We start from the raw sequence: 17,536 nt of genomic DNA on the forward strand, positions 1-17,536 counted from the left end.
TAGAATTTGAATTTCCTTCGAACCTTGCCACCGATATGATATTGCCAGCCGTTCTTTTTAGGTAATTTACTGGGGTTTTCACTAGATAACACAGCCAAATTCAAAATTGGTTATATCATAAAAATACATGAAAATAAAAATGAGCTTTCTGGTCTTAATTTAAAGGTTAGGTTTAAAATCAGTGTTAAGAGAAATTGTAGAAATGGGCAGAGTTCAGCCATAATTAGGACTTTGTATCTGTGTACGCTAGAGAAACAGATCGAAATATACTAATCATGAATTGGTTGATGTAACGTAATAAGCATTACCGTAAGTCAATGAACAGCACGCATACCCCTTTTCATTTGCCACGCCCTTTGAGCCATGATGCCAACCAATAATATCCTTTCTCTAAAGTGCAAACGAAAGTAAACAGTGACCAAGAGCAATTTATTTTCTATTGTTATTTAGACGATTATTAACGACATGGAACTCAGAATATGACTAATTTAACAGCAAAGCATCACATACTTACCCCCATGTAATATTTCATTCGCGTTGGAGAGGACTTGGTTGATATATGTTATCTAGGTAAGGCTAGTTACTTTACCTGCTAACAATGGCTAACGTTACTAACTGTATGGTTTTTCACACTCAAATTGCCTCCATCATGGAGGTGCTAGCGAATGCAGCCGTGGCAGATATCTGTAAACTCGTAGACGACGACTATGCAGTGTTTCGTTTGGAAATAACTCATAGCCAGAAAGAAAACAGGGCATTGAGGAGAAAACTACAGCTACTGGAACTGAAGTTGGAACAGGAGCGCGCAGAGAGGACAACGAGAGAGCGCGTCCTCGCCAGTCGTCCCAGTAGTGTCAAGATCCTCGACCGATACAGAGGAATGGCAAGAGGTACTTTTTGCAGAAGGCTGCGTTGACCTGTCTCCCGGTTCCCATCAGCGCATATGTTCCGATGTGTTGTTACCTAGAATTGGGTCTTGGTCAGTTGTTGGACAGTATGCAATGCTAGCCCCTGATTACTGAGCACAATTTTATTTTACCAGGCAGGTCAATTAAAAACAAATTATTATTGCACAAAGAAAAACACTATTCTAACCAGATTCTTGATGTACTGAATTTCATATTATTATATACAATGAAAACAATGTGATGCATAGAACATAATACATCGCTCAATAAATTGTGTATCAAGAAGTTATAAGAAGTGTTACCTTACATCCTTGCCAATTGTAGACAGGGTCAATAGTGTACAATATAGCATTGACAGTACCTAACTTAACCACCATCCCCCCAATCACTCTCTTACATGAAGGACATCTCACTGGAGGCCACAGGAGCTTTGTGAAGCCAGCGGGACACAACGTGTGGAGAAATGACAAGCCCATAGCTATAGATGAGGGGAGTGGAACCTCAATGCAGAATGTTATTGTGATAGAGGTTAGTGTCATAGTGTGACATAACATTTTAAGTACAGAAAATGTGGCCTGTTCACTTGCTTACATGTACATCCTTATTTATCTGCCATAGGGGAGCTTGTGAGACTTCTCCATGACATTGTTATCCAATTCTACTAATGTACCGATAATAACCTCCTCTCTTCTTGTGTCAGTCTGCAGATGTAGAGGCTGCAGGTCCTGGGGTCAAGCAGGAGAGGTCTGAAGGAGAGGAGGACCCACTGCATAACAGAGACATCCAAACTGGAGCAGCCGCCGGAGTAGCGCTTCCTGTAGTTCCGAAAGACCTCGCCGCCGCGCCCCAGGCCAGGACCAGACGCAGCATCACAGAGGTCAGTTGAATGCCGTCCTCAAGTCAGAGACAGGCACAGAGACTTTGACACACAGGCTCTTACACACAGGATCTGACCACAGATCAGACCCAGAGAGACTGGGCCTGGGGAGACTGGGCTGTCGTCCTGCTCCCAGCTCAGAGTATTTACCGGTATTTCACCAGAGCCAGAGGATGGTTCCTTCTCGTGGTAATTGTGACGCGTTCGATATTGGTGTTAATGATCTGTCTTGTTCTTACACTACATAGATGGACCCTGGCAACATATCCTTAGGTTTAGAGGAGAGATGGATCCTGGCAACATGTCCTTGGGTTTAGAGCAGAGATGGATAACTGCCGGCCCGCATATCAATTTCCAAAAACAGATATACATTTTTTTTAAATTTGGTTGTGCATCAGCAGTTAATCTTGTGTCAGTCACTGACTGCTGCGCAATTAGCTCATGTCAGCTAACATTTAAGATTGGTAAGTCCAACCAGCTATCTAAACTTGTAGTGATCATGGTCAAATTACCGACTGGGGGGCCCCCATTGATTATGTTTGTCACTCTCACTATATCATATTCAAAACTGCAAACATTTCTCTCCACCCTATCGCAAAATGTGTCAGCGATCGCGACTCAGTGTCCACGTCGATGGCACCTTCCGATTCACACAGCCCTGTCCTTTTTGTTTAAGTATGAACTACAATTTAGTAGATATTAAGATGGTGCCGAAGAGGATCGCTGAATTTTTACATGCTCTTAACTGTGCTATTTTGTTAATTTTTTTGCGTTGTTTAACTTATTTTGTTGTACATAATGTTGCTGCTACCGTCCCTTATGACCAAAAATAACTTATCGACATAGGAACAGAGATTATTCACCTCGAGCTAGAAGAAGCTTTTTCCTTTAACGAGTTCGATGAGAAGGATATACTGCTTTCCCGGGAACAGGCCCAAATCCCTGTCATTTGCGTGAAGAAAAGATGGAGGAAAAGGGGCGCAGGTCGGGCTGCCTTCTGAGAATCCGTAGGCGAGCGAGTAAACTCCCACTGCCATCCGTTCTACTAGCTAACGTGCAATCATTGGAAAATAAAATTGATGACCTATGATTAAGGTTATCCTACCAATGGGACATTAAAAACTGTAATATCTTATGTTTCACTGAGTGTTGGCTGAACGAAGACATGGATAATATAGAGCTGGCAGGATTTTCCATGCATCAGCAGAACAGAGAAGAAGCTACGTCTGGTAAGACGAGGGGCGGGTGTGTGTGTGTGTATTTTTCAATAACAGCTGGTGCGCAATGTCTAATATTAAAGAAGTTTCGAGGTATTGCTCACCTGAGCTAGAGTACCTTAAGATAAGCTGTAGACCGCACTATCTACCAAGAGTTCTCTATATTATTCGTAGCCTTCTATTTACCACCACAGATCGATGCTGGCACTAAGACCACACTCAACCAACTACAAGCAAACAAGAAAATGCTTTAATGCAGGCAAACTTAAATATGTTTTACCACATATTTACCAGCATGTCACATGTGTAACCAGAGGGGAAAAAACTAGACCACCTTTACTGCACACACAGATGCATACAAAGCTCTCCCCCGCCCTGCATTTGGCAAATCTGACCATAATTCTATCCTCCTGATTCCTGTTTACAAGCAAAAGCTAAAGCAGGAGGTACCAGTGACTCGCTCAATACGGAAGTGGTCAGATGACGCAGATGCTACGCTACAGGACTGTTTTGCTAGCACAGACTGGAATTTGTTCTGAGATTCATCCAATGGCATTGAGGAGTATACCACCTCAGTCATCAGCTTCATCAATAACTGTATTGACAACACCGTCCCCACAGTGACCGTATGTCCAAATCCCAATCAGAAGCCATGGATTACAGGCAACATCCGCATCGAGCTAAAGGCTAGAGCTGCCGCTTTCAAGGAGCGGGACTCTAACCCGGAAGCTTATAAGAAATACCACTATGTCCTCAGACAAACCATCAAACAAGCAAAGCATTAATACAGAATTAAGATTGAATCCTACTACACCGGCTCTCATGCTCGTCGGCTGTGTCAGGGCTTAAACTATTACAGACTACCAAGGGAAACCCAGATGCGAGCTGCCCAGTGACACGAGCCTACCAGACAAGATAAATGCCTTTTTAATGCTCGCTTCGAGGCAAGCAACACTGAAGCATGCACGAAAGCACCAGCTGTTCTGGATGACTGTGTGATAACCCTCTCGGTAGCCGATGTGAGCAAGACCTTTAAAGGTCCACATTCACAAAGCCGTGGGACCAGATGGATTACCAGGACATGTACTCAAAGCATGCCAGACCAACTGGCAAGTGTCTTCACTGACATTTTCAACATCTCCCTGACCGAGTCTGTAATACCTACATGTTTCAAGCAGACCACCATAGTCCCTGTGCCCAAGGAAGTGAAGGTAACCTGCCTAAATGATTACCGCCACATAGCACTCACATTGGTAGCCATGAAGTGCTTTGAAAGGCTGGTCATGGCTCACATCAACAGCATCCTCCCGGATCCCCTAGACCCACCTCAATCCGCATACCGCCCCAACAGATCCACAGATGACGCAATCTCAATCACACTCCACACTGCCATTTCCCACCTGGACAAAAGGAACACCTATGTGAGAATGCTGTTCATTGACTACAGCTCAGCGTTCAACACCATAGTGCCCATGAAGTGCATCACAAAGCTAAGGACCCTGGGACTTAACACCTCCCTCTACAACTGGATCCTGGACTTCTTGACGGGCCACCCTCAGGTGGTAAGGGTAGGCAACAACATGTCTACCATGCTGATCCTCAACACTGGGGCCCCTCAGGGGTGTGTACTTAGTCCCCACCTGTACTCCCTGTTCACCCATGACTGCGTGGCCAAAAGACTCCAACACCATCATTAAGTTTCGTGATGACACAAGTGGTAGGCCTGATCACCAACAACGTATGGACAGCCTATAACGCTACGGTGCAGATCTTTCAATGTAGTTATTTCTGGTCACGCTTCAGCCTTGGAAAAATATTTGTTTGTAAGTTCGATTCAAGCATTTAGCTAATGATGATAATCTTGTTATTGATAGAGTTTCTTACATATCAATGTTTGTTGCATTTACTCACAAATTGCAATGCCTTTTGTGTATGTCGTTAGCTGTATTACTTTGCTCATGCGTCATGCAAACGAATTGTAAAATATACAATACTGTAGTTTTGTTACTGTTTTTAGTGTAATATGCTTTGTTATTCTACATAGATGGTTATACATTATTAGAGTAATGAAAGGAGCAATTACCATATGGTTAACAATTAGCTATATGGTTTGGCATCATGCCAGATGCATGGTACCTTAGCACGTGCTTTGTATTTATGCAACTTCAAATGTTTAATGTACAGCTACAGTATGTCGGTGTGAATTGAACACTAAAGTATATTCTTTTCTGTATTTTGCAGTTTCACAACATAAACGTTTCAATATATTCATTCAAGAAAAGTCACGCCTTGGGAGTTTTATTGAAGACTTAGTTGTTAGCTATCTGTCTAGTTTTGCATGGGAACGCAACTCAAGGGCAGAATAGTGAAAAAACATCATCACAGCGGGCTCAAGCACAAGAATAACTGCACACGGTGGTTATGTTTCTACGTTCATCAGCCAACAAAGCCTCTTATCCTAGGGAAGACCAGCAGTCTACGATGCAACAACCAGAGCCAGGTGTTCAACAGAGAGAGATGGAAGAGCCTCTTCAGCACATTGGGACCAAGTCTCAATCTACAAGATCAAGGTCATCAAAACAGTCAAGCAGATCCTCAACGGCGAGTTCTGCAGCCGTCAAAGCACGCGCCAAGGCGGAGGCAGCACGCGCACAAGTCTCTTATGCTGAGAAGGAAGCTTCTGTGATGAAGCAAAAGGCAGAAACAGAGGCCAGCTTGTTGGAGCAAAAGGCAGAAACAGAGGCCAGCTTGTTGAAGCAAAAGGCAGAAACAGAGGCCAGCTTGTTGAAGCAAAAGGCAGAAACAGAGGCCAGCTTGTTGAAGCAAAAAGCTGACCTCGAGGCAAGTTTATATGTTCTCCAAGTTGAGAGAACAGCTGCTGCTGCGTTGGCTGAAGCTGCAGCCTTTGAAGAAGCTGTAGGATCAGAACGCAGAGAGCTTCGCAAAGAACTAGACACAGGGACACAGCCCTTAAGTCCAGTCCAACGTACATGTGAGTATGTGCAACAACATGCTAGGCCCTACTTTGCTGAACTTCCATTTGAAGTGGAGAAACAAGAGCTTAGTGTTGACCCAGCTACATGCCATAATCCAGAAAGTAGCAAACAACAGAACATGAGCAGAGACTCTCCGTTCAAAAGAAATGAACAGCAGCATGGTGGAAATGGAAAGCAAGCCCACTTCCAGTCACACACACACAACTTCCCTGAGTCACAAGTGGCACCAGACCTCACCAAGTACCTCCTACAACGTGAGATGGTGAGTTCAGGACTCCTGCAGTTTGATGATCGCCCTGAAAATTATTGGGCATGGAAAGCATCCTTTCTCAATGCGACCAGAGACTTGAATTTATCAGCCAGGGAAGAGTTAGATCTAATTACCAAGTGGCTAGGGGCAGAGTCGTCTGAGCAAGCAAACAGAATTAGATCTGTCCATATTTTCAACGCAACAGCAGGGCTTAACATGGTCTGGCAACGACTAGAAGAGTGCTATGGTACACCCGAAGTGATCGAGAATGCACTGTTGAAGAAAATGGATGATTTTCCAAAACTGGCTAACAAAGACAATCACAAACTAAGAGAACTAGGTGACATTCTTCTTGTACTGGAGTGTGCTAAAGTAGAAGGGTACCTTCCAGGCCTCGCTTATCTGGACACATCTCGGGGGGTAAACCCTATTGTAGAGAAACTTCCATTCAGTTTACAAGAAAAATGGATAGCACAGGGATCCAAATATAAGGAGGACTATCGGGTAGCATTCCCACCATTCTCGTTCTTCTCGAGATTCATCATGAACCAGGCGAAAATTAGAAATGACCCCAGCTTCACCCTCTACACCTCAACTAACCAGGTGTCCATGAAAAGTGAGAAACCTGCCAGGTACAGCAGCAAGACACCTGTGACTGTATACAAGACAGATGTGTCATCTGAGGCTTCAGACCACCAAACCAAACCCAGTAAGACAAAGGTTGAAAACCCTGACCGTCACTGCCCAATACATAACAAGCCTCATCCTCTTAAAAAGTGTCGTGGGTTTAGATACAAAACTCTAGATGAGCGCGAATCATATCTCAAAGACAATGGCATTTGTTTCCGATGTTGTGGGTCAACTCAGCACAGAGCTAAAGAGTGTAAGGTTTCAATCAAGTGCTCTGAGTGCGACAGCGACAGGCATCTTGCTGCTCTGCATCCAGGCCCAGCCCCTACAAATACATACACCGCTACAGCAGAGACAGATAATGGCGGGGAGCAAGGTGACGATGCTCTTCTATCTGTCACCTCAAAGTGTACAGAGATCTGTGGTGAGGCAGTCAATCCAAGATCATGTTCAAAAATATGCTTAGTCAAAGCTTATCTGGCTGGGAAAAGAGAGAAAGCTGTCAAAATGTATGTAGTGCTTGATGAACAAAGTAACAAATCTCTGGCCAAGACAGAGTTTTTCAGTCTCTTCAACATCAATGACAACTCTGCTCCATACACCATGAAGACGTGTTCTGGGGTAACAGAGACTTCAGGCAGGAGAGCCGTCAACTTCATGGTGGAGTCTATAGATGGACACATGCAGCTCACTCTCCCTACTCTGATAGAGTGTGATATGATGCCTAGACGATAGGATGGAGATTCCCTCCCCCGACATTGCGTATCATCATCCCCATCTGCAACCAGTTATGGACAGAATTCCAGCTGTGGACCCAGACGCTCCCATCCTCCTGCTCTTAGGACGAGACATCTTAAGGGTACACAAGGTACGAGAGCAAATCAATGGGCCCCACGACACTCCTTATGCACAGCGACTCGACTTCGGGTGGGTCATTGTTGGTGAGGTCTGTCTGGGAACGGCTCACCGACCAGCCAATGTTAACGTGTTCAGGACAAACATACTTCAAAATGGTCGCACATCCTATCTGAGCCCTTGCCCTGACATCATCCAGGTAAAAGAGAACTACAACAGCGTAGCTCAGAAACACATCTCTCCCTCTACAGTGCACTTGAGAGATCCAATCACAACTGTGAACACAGACAGCCTGGGATGTTCCGTGTTCGACAAAACACAAGACGATGATAAACCAGCACCATCAGTGGAGGACAAAGCCTTTTTGGACATTATGGACAAACAGGTTTTCCAGGATGATGGCAACAACTGGGTGGCTCCACTACCCTTTCGCCCCAATAGACGTCGCCTTCCTAATAACAGGGAGCAGGCCATGAACCGTCTCACATCACTTTGCAGGACTTTAGACAAAAAGCCTGACATGAAGCGTCATTTTATTGACTTCATGCAAAAGATGCTGGATAACGACCAAGCCGAACCTTCACAGCCACTAGAGGGAGACAAAGAACGTTGGTATCTGCCCATATTTGGTGTTTACCATCCACAAAAGCCTGAACAAATACGAGTAGTATTTGACTCCAGTGCTAAGTGTCAAGGCGTGTCACTTAACGATGTTCTGCTCAGTGGTCCAGACTTAAACAACACACTCTTGGGTGTCCTAATGCGTTTCCGCAAGGATTGCATTGCACTAACAGCAGATGTGCAACAAATGTTTTACTGTTTTGGTGTACGTGAGGATCACAGAGATTACTTAAGGTTTCTCTGGTATGAAGACAACAACCCAGATAGAAACATAACTGAGTACAGGATGAAAGTCCATGTATTTGGGAACAGCCCTTCACCAGCCGTAGCCATCTACTGCATGAGACGAGCAGCGCTACAGGGTGAGAAGGAACACGGGTCAGAACCCAAGCAATATGTAGTGAGGAACTTCTACGTCGATGATGGTCTGACATCAGTAGCTACTACAGAAGAAGCTATCAATATTCTAAGAAAAACACAAGCAATGTTGGCGGAGTCCAACATGAAACTACACAAGATTGCATCCAATAGCAAAACAGTTATGGAAGCCTTCCCTATGGAGGACCGTGCAAAAGACTTAAAAGATCTGGACCTAGGAGTGGATCCTCTCCCCTTTCAACTGAGCCTGGGACTTTCCTGGAACCTGGAAACAGACAGCTTCTCATTCCAGGTGTCCCACAATGAGAAGCCTTTTACTCGGAGAGGCATCCTGTCCACAGTGAATAGTCTTTATGACCCCCTTGGGTTCGTGGCTCCAATAACAATGCAAGGTAAAGCCTTAATCAGAGAACTCTCTTCTGATCAGAGTGAGTGGGATGCCCCTCTTCCCACAGGAAAAGAAGAGGAATGGAAAATGTGGAAGGAATCTTTGATGGAGTTGGAACATATGAATATACAGCGGACCTACATCCCAGTCTCCTTGTCTACCACTCAAAGAAGAGAGCTACACATCTTCTCGGATGCCTCTACAGTAGCCATAGGAGTGGTAGCCTACCTGAGAGTTATTGACTCGGAAGGTCAATGCCATGTTGGATTTGTCATGGGGAAATCAAAATTGGCCCCTCGTCCGGCCCACACTATCCCACGCCTAGAACTGTGTGCGGCTTTGCTAGCTGTTGAGATGTATGAACTGATCAAAGGCGAAATTGACATTGATATACATGCAGCCAAGTTCTACACAGACAGTAAGATAGTTCTCGGTTACATCCACAATGTCACCAAAAGATTCTATGTTTATGTTGCCAATAGAATAACTCGCATCAGGAAGTCTACCCATCCAGATCATTGGTGCTATATAAACACTGGCAGCAATCCAGCAGACCATGTAACCAGGCCCATACTTGCTGCGCTCTTAAAACACACTAGTTGGTTCTCAGGTCCACCGTTCCTGACCCAAACAAACTCGAGTAAGCCTGAGAACATCAATTTTGACCTTGTAGAGCCTCACACAGATGCAGAGATTCGACCAGACGTCACTGTCTTTGCCTCTAAAGTTTCTGGAGCTCAACTCGGCTCTCATCGCTTTGAGAGGTTCTCAAGCTGGAAAACTCTCAATCGAGCCACAGCACGACTCATTCATGTTGCAAGATCCTTCCATGAAGGTGCAGACAACACCAGCTGCAGAGGCTGGCATGACTGTAATAAACCATGCGGTACAAGTGAGTTGTCACAAGCCAAAACAGCAATTATTCACTGTGTGCAACATGAAGCCTTCAGAGAGGAATTCAAATGCATTGAAAAAGGAAAAGAGTTCCCAAAGCAAAGTACACTCAAAAAGCTGAACCCAGTGATTGATGAGGATGGGTTGCTGAGGGTGGGAGGCCGCTTATCCTCCGCCGACATGTTACAAGACGAAAAACATCCTCTCATCATCCCACGGACACATCATGTTGCCACTCTGCTGGTAAGACATTATCACGAGCAAGTGGCTCACCAAGGCCGTCATTTTTCAGATGGAGCTATTCGAGCAGCAGGCTTCTGGATTATTGGGAGCAAACGTCTGGTCTCTGGTGTCATTCACAAGTGTGTCACCTGCCGCAAGGTTAGAGGGAGGCTAGTTGACCAAAAAATGGCTGACTTGCCTGCAGACAGACTCACATCTGAACCACCATTCACCAGCGTTGGACTTGATGTGTTTGGACCATGGAATGTCATAACTCGTCGCACTAGAGGTGGTAGTGCAGACTCCAAGCGCTGGGCGGTGCTCTTTACATGTATGTCTACTAGAGCAGTCCATATCGAGCTTATCGAATCCATGTCCACATCCAGCTTCATCAACGCGCTGAGGTGTTTTTTCGCTATCCGTGGTCCAGCAAAAGTGCTACAGTCTGATCGAGGTACAAACTTTATAGGTGCCTGCAGGGAACTGGGTATCGACACAAATGACTCAGAACTGATTAAATACCTCTCAGATAAGGGATGTACTTGGATATTTAATCCTCCACACTCGTCTCATATGGGTGGTTCTTGGGAGAGACTCATTGGGGTTGCCAGACGTATTCTTGATGCTATGTTGTTTCAGACGGGCTCCACTCATCTCACACATGAGGTCTTGAGCACTCTTATGTCTGAAGTTATGGCAATAATCAATGCGAGACCCTTAGTGTCAGTATCAACCGACCCTGACATGCCTACCATTCTCACACCCTCAATGTTACTTACACAAAAGACCAGCGCTACCTCAGCCCCTTCCGGATACTTCAGCATGAACGACCTTCATGGAAAACAGTGGAAGCAAGTCCAGTGTCTCGCTGACACCTTTTGGAAAAGGTGGAGACAGGAGTACCTGACAACGCTGCAGAGACGCAGAAAATGGACAGCAGAAAAGCCAAATGTAAAAGTGGGAGATGTTGTCTTATTGAAAGACAGTCAGGCACACAGAAATGACTGGCCAGTCGGGCTTGTGGTAAAAACCTTTCCCAGTACTGACAAAAAGGTTAGGAAAGTAGAACTAAAAATTGTCAAGCAAGGAGCTGCTAAGGTGTTTCTGAGACCAATCTCAGAGATTGTTCTTCTTTCTGAAGCATCCTAGAGACAAAAGATAAAAATAGAAAGGACATTATTTGTTGCTTGATATGTTTTATTTCATAGTGGCACAATTTCATTATACCAGGCGGGGAGTGTGCTGCCATCCTGTTAGAAGATAACAGATTATTTTATTACAATGGTTAAATTGGATTTTCATTGTGTTCAATGGTGTTATTTGCACCCTAGTGGCGCTTTCTGGTACTTAGAAAGTCAACGCAAACGGGAAGTTCAGAATTTGTTTGCACGCAAAGAAGCAGCTACAAACAACGCTACGGTGCAGGTCTTTCAATGTAGTTATTTCTTGTCACGCTTCAGCCTTGGAAAAATATTTGTTTGTAAGTTCGATTCAAGCATTTAGCTAATGATGATAATCTTGTTATTGATAGAGTTTCTTACATATCAATGTTGGTTGCATTTACTCACAAATTGCAATGCCTTTTGTGTATGTCGTTAGCTGTATTACTTTGCTCATGCGTCATGCAAACGAATTGTAAAATATACAATACTGTAGTTTTGTTACTGTTTTTAGTGTAATATGCTTTGTTATTCTACATAGATGGTTATACATTATTAGAGTAATGAAAGGAGCAATTACCATATGGTTAACAATTAGCTATATGGTTTGGCATCATGCCAGATGCATGGTAACTTAGCATGTGCTTTGTATTTATGCAACTTCAAATGTTTAATGTACAGCTACAGTATGTCGGTGTGAATTGAACACTAAAGTATATTCTTTTCTGTATTTTGCAGTTTCACAACATAAACGTTTCAATATATTCATTCAAGAAAAGTCACGCCTTGGGAGTTTTATTGAAGACTTAGTTGTTAGCTATCTGTCTAGTTTTGCATGGGAACGCAACTCAAGGGCAGAATATCTACACTTGTTGTATGCGGCGCATGTGACCATTTATTTTATTTGAATTTATTGTTGTCAGCAGAAAAGATCCACAGATGCAATTGAAATAACGAGAGTAAATGATTTCAGTGTTGAATATTCCTGAGTAAAATATTGCATCCAGGCATTGTGACTTTTGACTTATCATAACTGGCTATTTACCCACATGATATTTATGTCCACAATGATGGGTTTAACAACAATTAAGTAATTCTGTAACTACAGTATAGCACTTAAAAGTAGTGAGGATGGGTAAACGCTCCATGTTGAAAGTGTGTTTGTCTGTATCACCTGTTTCTTCCAGGAGGAGAGTCTCGAGTTGCTGTTGGTGAAGGAGGAGGGTCTTGGGAACCCTGAGGGGACCATGATCACGGAGGACAACCAGACTACATCTCCTCCTGAGCTGCACAGTACCACACATAGTCTCACTGAGGTGAGCCCACTGTGAACTACTGTCTGTATGGTATTAGGTCAGGGCCTGTATCCACAAACCCTCTCAGAGAATGAGTGCTGATCTAGGATCAGTGGAAGCCTTTAATATATATAATTATGGATAAAGGTTATGTAGATGGGTGGGGAACTGATCCTGTATCAGTACTCCTACTCTGAGACTCAATGTGGATCCGGGCCCAGGTCTTCATTAATTTAGTGTGGGACCATGCCTTTTCAATGTTCAAACCATTAAAGAGTGTAAAATAATAAAATCAACTAACACTTTTGCATAGTACTCATAGAATTCCCTCATTGCCCAATCAGAAGATGCTCCCAATCAGATGGTGCTCCTATCAGATTTCTTGATCCAATATCATCTCACTCTGTATCTCACTAAAGTCAGTAGACATGGAGGATGGGAAGCCTGATCTGCTGCTGGTCAAAGAGGAGACAATAGAAGACGAACCAGAGAGCATTGACCTGCTGAGTGGATTAAAGATGGGGGAGCAAGGTAAGGGAGAAATGCATATAGCCTCCATACAGTAATAGATCTTCAATGGGGATAGTGATGCACCTGGCTATGTGTTCTTATTTTTCTTCATTCATGAAATTATATCAATACAACTTGTGTTTACATACAAAAACATACAGGTGGTTGGCTGGAGGCTAACAGAGGAGACTGGGCATCCATCTTGGATTCCCAGACTGGTGCAGCCACTGAGCAGGCAAGGACCAGAGGTGACATAGTGGAGTCCTATGGATGGGACAGTGTCCTTAACTCTGGGCTGGGGAACAACGCTGTTAACCACAACCAGAAACAGACTGTCGAACACAAAACAACAACCAAACTTAGTATCCATGACAACAGACTGGCTGAGACCAGGGCGAGGCGTAGATTTGGTCTGCGGGGACGAGGAGGTGTACATATGCAGCAGGAGGGAACAGATACAGACTCGGCTAGCGACGCTCCGTCCTGCTCCTATAGTTGTGATTCAGAGAAACTGATGGCGCCTCAGGTTAACTCCCTAACAGATGCTGCTTTCAGCCTGCCTTCTATAGGATCTATCAACTGGAACATGGACCCTGCGACAACACAGACTCTCCCTGACCTTCATCCTCCTCACACTCTCCTAATGTTAAACCCGACCTCAGACAATGCCAGTGCCTCAACACTAAATGGCTACACAAGCCCATTGGCAAATAACAGTAGTAGTGACGCTATCAGTAGATCCGGTGGCAAAGAGAAGCGCTTTCTGTGTCCATTCTGTGGGAAAGCCTTCAGTTTCCCAAAACAGGTGGAGATCCACCAGAGGATGCACACGGGGGAGAAACCGTTCGGCTGCCACCTGTGCCTGGCCAGTTTCTCCGACTCGTCCAACCTGAAGAGGCACCAGAGAGTTCACACAGGGGAGAAACCCTTCACCTGCCCCCAGTGTGAGAAGAAGTTTTCTCACCAGCACCATCTGAAGAAGCACCTGAAGGTTCACACAGGAGAAAGGCTGTAGGCACTGCGAGAAGAGGTTCTCAGAGAGGAGCTACCTCAGGATACACCAGAAGAAAAACCATTCCACTCAATAACATCGAAAGAAGCCATTCCACTCGATAGCTTCCGACATTTCAATCAAACCCTGCATTAAAGCTAGACTCAGCTAGATGATGTACATGCACAAAGTAAACAACAGTAGTGGGTCAATTTGCTCAACAACTAAGTGTGAGGCTTAACTTCTCTGCGGTTTTGGTACCACAGCTACCATGTTGTAGCAACGTGAAGCGGACCCGTGTGCATGCACAGATACAGCTGCACAGCTGGATGAGGTGAATTGAGGAAAGAATGTGTATGATGAGGCAGAGTAGTGATGTTGAACCTTTTACAGAGTATTCTAAAATGTATTTTTTTATCAACATAGTGAGAAGTTATTATACTTGTCACAGATTGTTTTTGAAATTAGGGGAGAGTGGGGTAAGTTGAGCCTTTTCATACATTCAGGGAGCTTGCAATTGGCATGCTGACTGCAGGAATGTCCACCAGAGCTGTTGCCAGAGAATTGAATGTTCACTTCCTGCCTCTTACGTTGTTTTTGTGAAATTGGCAGTTTGTCCAACTGGCCTTGCAACTGCAGACCATGTATATAGCATCCTGTGGGCAAGCGGTTTCTGATGTCAGTGTTATGAACAGAGTGCCCCATGGTGGCGGTGGGGTTATTGTATGGGCAGGCATAAGCTACGGACAACAAACACAATTGCATTTTTATTGTTGGCAATTTGAAAACACAGATCTGTGACCAACAGAAGCACATCTGTATTTCCTGTCATGTGAAATCCATTGATTAGGGCCTATTGAATTTATTTCAATTGACTGATTTCCGTATATGAACTGTAACTCAGTAAACTTTGGGTAATTGTTGCATATTGCATTTTATATTTTTGTTCAGTATATTTCAGGATGTTGTGTATCCCTGGAAATAATCTGAATGTATTTAAACATTACAGTTTTGAAAACAGACTACTTTTTTTCAACGAGCTATTGGCACAACTTACCAGATGGGGTAAATTGAGCTGCGGGACAGAGTAAGCTACACATTTTTGTTCTGTACCATTTTTATTTACATTTTGAAAATCCCCCCCAAAAAAGAAAGAAATTCAACACAATTGCTTTTTGGTATTTTAATTATTTAAAAAATGAACACAAGCTTAACACCTAACATAGTGTCCTCCAAGCTCATCACTAAGCTAAGGACCCTGCGACTGAACACCTTCCTCTGCAACTGGATCCTGGACTTCCTGACGGGCCGCCCCCAGGTGGTGAGGGTAGACGACAACACATCCACTACACTGATAATTAACACAGAGGCCCCACAAGGGTGCATCCTCAGCCCCCTCCTCTACTCCCTCTATACCCACGACTGCGTGGCCTCACACAGTTCCAACTCCATCATCAAGTTCGCTGACGACATGACAGTAGTAGGCCTGATTACCAACAACGATGAGAAGGCCTACAGAGAGGAGGTAGGCACTCTGATGGTGTGGTGCCAGGTAAATAACCTCTCCCTAAAAATCAGCAAACCAGGAGGAACCAGGCTGGATGCCCCCCTTCCTCATCAACGGGACTGCCATGGAGAAGGGAAAAAAACATTTAAGTTCCTCGGCGTACACATCTCCAAGGAGCTGAAATGGTCAAACCACACAGACACTGTGGTGAAGAAGGCAAGACTGCGAGTCTTCAACCTCAGGAGGCTTGATGCCTGTCCCCGAGGGTCCTCACAGTGTTCTACAAGAGCACCATTGAGAGCACACTGTCGAGCTGCATCACAGCCTGGTATGGCAACTCCACCGCCGCTGTCCGCAAGGCTCTACAGAAGGTGGTACCTTCATTTGAACATAACATTGGGTTCACACTGCCTGTCCTTCAGGACACCTAAAACACCAGGTGTCGCAGGAAGGCCAAGAAGATCATCAGGGACCCCAGCCACCAGAGCAACTGCCTGTTCTCCCCCGCTTCCATCACTCAGTACTGCAAAACCTGTTCGACTGGCCTATAGCTTCTACACCCAGATCATCAGGCTGCTGAATAATCACCTCTAGACAGCTACCCGCCCACCCGGACCTCCTACCCGCTGCCCCCCCATGGGCACTCTTCTCCCCCCCAACTGACATTTACCCTGCCCCCACCCCCCAATGGACATTTATCATTGTTGTGGTTGTAAATATGTATATTGTTATTTTTTATTATCGTTTCATCCACTTTTTTTTACCTGCACTGTTGGAGCTCGGAGCTTAAAAATGTCTCCGTACCCTGCTGTTACACAAATTACACCTGTGCATGTGACTAATAAACTCATCTAATCAACACCTGGGGCTGACAGAAACATCTCTATGATACAAACACCACAGTATCCATGATGAACAGGGCAGGTCACCCTGGGCTTCAGCCTTCACAGAGAGTGGTGGGAGACACCCTAGTGGTAGTCTATCAGGAAGTCTCTTCTCCTTCAGGGTCTCATCTAATGCCTAGTGACTGAGTCTGTAAAAAGCCTCGAGTTGGACCCTATTTTTACCCCACCAATACAGATCGTGTAAGGATGGGCGTTCACCACAAGAGGTACCTAGTCTATATCACAACACACAATCCTAACAACACCCAAACAATGGCTAGAGGTCAAGGAGGGAGCTCAAAGACTAACCCCCTGAGGGTAGTGGCTCCTGCTCTACCTCATCTGGTGTCATTGGGTCACAACGTGGGAGGGTGAATGTTAGGTCGGACGCGAATAAGCCGTACAACTGCCTCACGTGTGGGAGGCGCTTCACTGAGGCGAACTATGTGAAGAGGCACCAGATCGTTCACACCAAGGAGGCAAATCAAGTGCAATTTATGTTACAAGAGCTTCTCCTTTCTGAGTTACTTTCAGACAGGTCCACAATGGGGAGAAATTGTAGCAGTGTGGCTGAGATGTTCAGATGGAACCATTCTTTGGCTGACATATTATAGTTATCATGTGAAGTGTCTTGGGGTAAAAGTGTAATTAACCACATAACCCTCTGTTAAATTGTCATTTGAAACAGGATTGTGTAAATACCTGTTTTTACAGAGACCGTTAACCTAAGCTAGAACAAGGAGTTTAATATTTACCTTACTGAGCTGAATAAAGAAATAAAGTAATTTTATTTTATACTCTTACTAACACACTGTTCTTTCTAAACACGAGCTTAAAAGATAATGATCATAGGATAATTGATGTGTAAAGTAATAAGCAGTACCGTATTTAAAAGACCAGCGCGCAAACTTTTTTAATTCCACCACACCCTTTGACCTATGACTCACACCAAT

At 44.5% G+C, this 17,536-nt stretch overlaps 1 protein-coding gene across 1 annotated transcript; it reads left to right on the forward strand.

Annotated features, from left to right (window-relative positions):
* The first annotated feature begins 387 nt into the window (after positions 1–387).
* LOC124019092 (neurotrophin receptor-interacting factor homolog) lies at positions 388–14,497 on the forward strand. Its single transcript, XM_046334454.1, has 6 exons — positions 388–890; positions 1,312–1,436; positions 1,609–1,785; positions 12,584–12,712; positions 13,111–13,222; positions 13,363–14,497. The coding sequence occupies exons 1-6, from the start codon at positions 599–601 to the stop codon at positions 14,214–14,216; spliced, it is 1,689 nt and encodes a 562-aa protein (XP_046190410.1). The 5' UTR covers positions 388–598; the 3' UTR covers positions 14,217–14,497.
* The last annotated feature ends 3,039 nt before the right edge of the window (positions 14,498–17,536 follow it).

The sequence above is a fragment of the Oncorhynchus gorbuscha genome, unplaced genomic scaffold (assembly GCF_021184085.1).
Source record: "Oncorhynchus gorbuscha isolate QuinsamMale2020 ecotype Even-year unplaced genomic scaffold, OgorEven_v1.0 Un_scaffold_7:::fragment_2:::debris, whole genome shotgun sequence".
NCBI lineage: Eukaryota > Metazoa > Chordata > Actinopteri > Salmoniformes > Salmonidae > Oncorhynchus > Oncorhynchus gorbuscha.

Bases quoted from the DNA above. Each gene is read 5' to 3' on its own strand.
- LOC124019092 (XM_046334454.1), top strand. From the start codon at position 599: ATGGCTAACGTTACTAACTGTATGGTTTTTCACACTCAAATTGCCTCC. The intron at 891-1,311 runs GTACTTTTTGCA...TCTTACATGAAG, and splicing joins ATACAGAGGAATGGCAAGAG to GACATCTCACTGGAGGCCAC. The intron at 1,437-1,608 runs GTTAGTGTCATA...TTCTTGTGTCAG, and splicing joins AGAATGTTATTGTGATAGAG to TCTGCAGATGTAGAGGCTGC.